At 32.9% G+C, this 4,887-nt stretch overlaps 1 protein-coding gene across 1 annotated transcript; it reads left to right on the forward strand.

Moving 5' to 3' along the window:
- Positions 7–3,833, forward strand: LOC107635105 (sphingoid long-chain bases kinase 2, mitochondrial). Its single transcript, XM_016338477.2, has 12 exons — positions 7–744; positions 1,002–1,078; positions 1,592–1,645; positions 1,797–1,856; positions 1,994–2,071; positions 2,193–2,239; positions 2,323–2,363; positions 2,445–2,529; positions 2,605–2,719; positions 2,838–2,960; positions 3,043–3,143; positions 3,319–3,833. Exons 1-12 carry the CDS (start codon positions 576–578, stop codon positions 3,446–3,448), a joined length of 1,080 nt encoding a protein of 359 aa, XP_016193963.1. The 5' UTR covers positions 7–575; the 3' UTR covers positions 3,449–3,833.

Consider the following 4,887-nt stretch of genomic DNA (forward strand, 5'->3'; position numbering starts at 1 on the left):
AAGAAAGTGAATATTGATGTTATTGAATTCTTATCTTTTTGTTATTATTACTTTTAACATGGCCTAATTAAATGTTGTAGTAGTATAACTATATAATCAGGTTATGTGTAACTAGGAAACCTGCATCATTAAGACAGTGAAAGTAAATGACAGAAAGCACAAATAAATTATGTATAATCATTCATTTTACTTGATAATATTTGGCAATAAGTTTTGTCAATTCTACACACGCATGCGCACGCACGGTCTCATATATAAAACAAATTTTTTAAAGAAAATTCATGTAGAAGTATCATAGGGAAAAGATAATCATATTTTTAATACATTTATGCATTAATTTCATCATAAAACTTTTGTTGTTTTGAAAAGGGAACATTGTACTTTGTCCATTCCCTTTGTCAAGTACGATGATCAATCTTAACATGTATAATATATAAGATAGTTAAACAGTTCCTTGCTTCTTCCGTCATCTATCTTATACATTTCTTTCCAAATATCAAATTCAGCATAACAGCATAACAAAACAGAAAGTTTGTGTGCTATTATAGTAGCGTAGATATCAACAGTATCAGAAGATGATGATGATGGAGGCATTTGGAAGAGGAATGCACGTGGTTGCTGCTAGCACCATGGTTTTCAGATCAGAGCTACAACCAATGATGACACCAGAACCAGTTGGTTCTTCATCCTTTTCTTCTTCTTCTTCTCGTCAAAGGGACCTTGTTTTCATCGTCAATCCTCGAGGTAATGATTTTCTCTTCTTAGAAAACTCTGAAGAAGAAGAAAAAAAAATCTTGTTGAGTTCCTGCACTTAATGATAGGGTGCTGGAATTAGATTAGAGCTACCCATTATTTGTTTTGAGGTAAAGTTTACATTTTTGGGGAAAAGATTGAAATTTTTATCATATTCTTAGGTTCACAAATCATGCGTTCTTGTGTAATAAATATAGAGCTATATGATTTGATTTGAAAAGTTGAGAAACCTAAATCTTGGGTTTTAGGTTGTAATGGGAAGACTGGTAGACAATGGAGGAAGATACTGCCATATCTACAGTCTCGCCTCGGTAAAGAATGCAATGTGAGTTAGTCATTGTAAGATGAGTTTTTTTAAAGATCAAATCTGCAAATTCAGTTGCTTTTTGTTAATTTGTAAATCCATGATAAGTTGTTTCTATTTTTCAATATTTTTATATGCTGTGTTGATTCTGTAAGGTTAAATTACTCTGTTAGTCCCTATGGTTTCACTAAATTTGTAATTAAGTTCTTGTAGTTTAAAAGCAATTGGGTCCTTTCACTATTTTGAATTTTGTAATTAGGTTTTTTTGCACAAAAAACATTAGCGCTAACAGAATATTCCTCCCAAAATTAAAAATACCTACAGTTAAAAGGCTAAATTCCTAAACCTGAACATCTTATTTTTTCAGAATATTCTATTAACTATAAACGTTTTTGGCTTAGAAAGAACCTAATTACAAAATTCAAAACAGTGTAAGAACCCAATTGAAAGCTTTTAAACAATAGGAACTTAATTACAAATTTGGTGAAATTATAGGGACTAATAGATAAATTTAACCATTCTATAAATGAATAGATATTGGAGTCCATAACTTCAGGTCCTTGTCATGCTATTGACATAACAAGAGAGGTTAGCTCAAAGAACTTCAAATCGCACGATTGGTATTTACTACTCCCCCTGTTTCAAAATAAGCTTGGCGAAGTTTATTTCGAAATGGAGGTAGTAGTAACTCTATTGCTTCCAATGATTCTGAGTTGTTATATGCAACCATGCTATGCAGGCCATAAGAGAAGGTGCTGATGCTGTTGTTGCCGTTGGTGGTGATGGAACTCTTCATGAGGTGCAAATAGCTTTAATTTTTTTTTTAGAATTCCACCTTATTTAACATTATTAGTTGTTAGTTGATATTAATTGTTGAAGAATTTCAACATTATAACTTAATTGCTCTCCTGATCCAGCTCAGTTTATTACTAGCAGGTTGTCAATGGATTTTTTTGGGCTGGAAAACCTGTTACTAGTCAAATGAAAGACTCAACACATTCAACTGCTCTTGGTGTGAGTCATATAATTGGAATTAGAATGCAATATTATTAGTTTCTACTCAATTCAAGTTTATCTAAATACCTCTAGCAAAAAGTCCTGAATTGAATCCTCAGTATGTTTGGGCTTTATGCAGCTTATACCCTTGGGAACTGGTTCTGACTTTGCAAGAACACTTCATTGGTTAGTTTCTGTTTGTGTGTTCATTCTTCTTGCGCTTCTTATTTATATGCAGTGAATGGAAACATCTGTTGGATCTTTTCCAGGAAAGATGATCCTCGAGAGGCCATTGAACGTGTTGCTAGAGGTTTCTTCTTGTTCTTGTTCTTCGTTTTTGCAATTGCAATATTGTTTGCTGTGTTACTTATTAATGTAGGCATTCTTACAGGGTTAAGATCAAGGGTAGACATTGGTGTAATCAGTGGAGAAAGTTGCGAAAACCATTACTTCATAAATGTTGCTGACATCCATTTGTAAGGCAAACTTAGAAATTTTTTATTAGTGTAATTCATAGACCGTATCCAATTGCATATCGCGAAATTTTGCAGGAGTGCAAAGGCTGGTTTTTATGCTTCTAGATACAAGAGCTTTGGTAAACTGTGCTATGTACTTGGTGCATTGCATGCTTTCATGGGGCATCAAAACCAGGATTTGAGAATCAAGGTCAGTGTTAGTTAGTTCCTTTTTTTTCTTTTTTTTCCTGTAAAGCTTCACATCTCCAAATTTTTCTAGTTCCTGCATATTTTTCATATAAGGTCATATAATACTTAAAGAAATGCAGTTCAATGAAGGTGAGTGGGAAACATGGCCTCAACTAACAACCGTTTGCGTTGGAAATGCAAAGTATTTTGGTGGTGGCATGAAGATTACACCAAATGCTACTCCTTACAGTGGAAATTTAGAGGTGAAATATGTTTCTGTAAAATCTCTTGGATGAATATTATCATATATTTTGAATAAAGTAAAAGTTGTGTTATATTCTTCAGGTTGTGATTGTTCAAAACTTTAAGTGGCATGATTTCATACTGAAATTACAAAAGCTGTATAATGGAACACATCTCTCACTTGAAAATATATCAGCAAGAAGGTATGATCTTGGCTCGAAACACTATTGTTAAGCTTTAATTCGAAAATGTGACTCTGCATTTGTCTTCTAATCCATGTAGCTGAGCTACCTAGCAGAACAAGACTTAGTTCATGCTGTTAATTAGGCTTGCTTAGGTTTTTGTTGGTGCTAATTCAGATTGTTCTTTGTATCATAGCGCACTTTCAATCGAGTTGGAGGACATCTCAGGCAACGGCGGCATTCATATTCAATCGGACGGGGAACATTTGGGGTTCCTTCCGAAAAAGATTAGTGTTCTGCCTGGTGCTATTGAGATGATATGCTGATTCATCTGGAGAATAACTGTGTCAATGAAATAGTGAAGATGATGATTCTATTTGCCAGATGAATGTGTCTTCAGATTCTGATTCTGAATTGTTACTTAGATCAAGAAATGAGTAATTTACTTAACATCGCTGCTATAACCTATAACATGCAATTCCTGCACCTAAATTCTACAATGTTTATGAAATTATAACACTGAACCTGTGATTGTTACTTTAGGACTCTTCTGTTACTTTCGGCATAGTAACAGATAATTGTGTTCCAACATATGAAAAGTGTTCCCTACCGCATGAAACCATACCCATGTAGAGAGAGAATGCTAAGGAGTTTGACTCTGTAACTGACTTCTTAATTAGATATTGATAATTGAAGGAATTAGCATCTATATATCATAATTGCAATTCATAAGCTCTAGTGCTTAATTATACCAGATAATGTTAAGACACCAATATATATATACTAGTTAGTGTTAATCTCCATATTTATCAAAATTCTCACTTCGCTTGATCCACTTCTAGGTTTGAGAAGAATGTATTAAAAGACCGAAATTATTTGAGGATATGAACATAATAATAACTCTATAAATGCTATTCTATTAATGTCAATGCCACACATCACTAACAGGTAGAGGTGGCAATGGTTAGAACTTAGAAGTCCCGCCTTACAATAAATTCATTCCGCTTTTATCCGCGAGTAGTAAAAAATTGAATCCTAATTCGATCCCGTGAGTATTCATCTTATTTCTATCCGTCCCTATAATTATTAAAATTCAACAAATAAAATTAAATTTTAAAATTTATATAACTAATTTACATATATATATATATATATGCAGATTCGAGTTGTGGATTCGGGTAGTGTTGTCATTCCTACTAACAGGTGCATTGATTATTAAATTTATTATTAAAACCATTTAAATTAATTAATTTAGTACATAGAATGACAATGCATATAGCAATAGTCATATAGGATCTTACAGATGAGGCTAACACATTTTTTATGAGTTCAAAAGAAAATTTTGATTTTTTTTTATAACTCAGGAAAGCAAATTGCCAAGGGTTTAAGAACTCAACTTTTTCTTATTTAATTCTCTGTATTTACTTGGTGGTTGTGAAGCTTAGAGTGTAATTTCCCCTATTTCATGTTATATATAGTCAGTGTTTGGATATCTATCCTTTAGTCTTCAGTGAAGTTCAACAACTAGTCTTGTTTTGGGGTCTAAATAGCCACTTTTTCCCCACCTCTTTTCTTGCTAGCTTTCTCTTGTCACAACCAATCAAATTTGTTTTCAATCCACAAATCTATTGTTTGGATTCCTTACTTCTTTAGTTCTGTTTTGTAAGTTTTTATGATACACGAATATTGACATGGACATAGGATATGATTTGACACGAGATATGCGGACACACAAATTTTAAATTTTTAAAATACGGGAACACGA

This window comes from Arachis ipaensis, chromosome B04 (assembly GCF_000816755.2).
Source record: "Arachis ipaensis cultivar K30076 chromosome B04, Araip1.1, whole genome shotgun sequence".
Classification (NCBI taxonomy): Eukaryota; Viridiplantae; Streptophyta; class Magnoliopsida; order Fabales; family Fabaceae; genus Arachis; species Arachis ipaensis.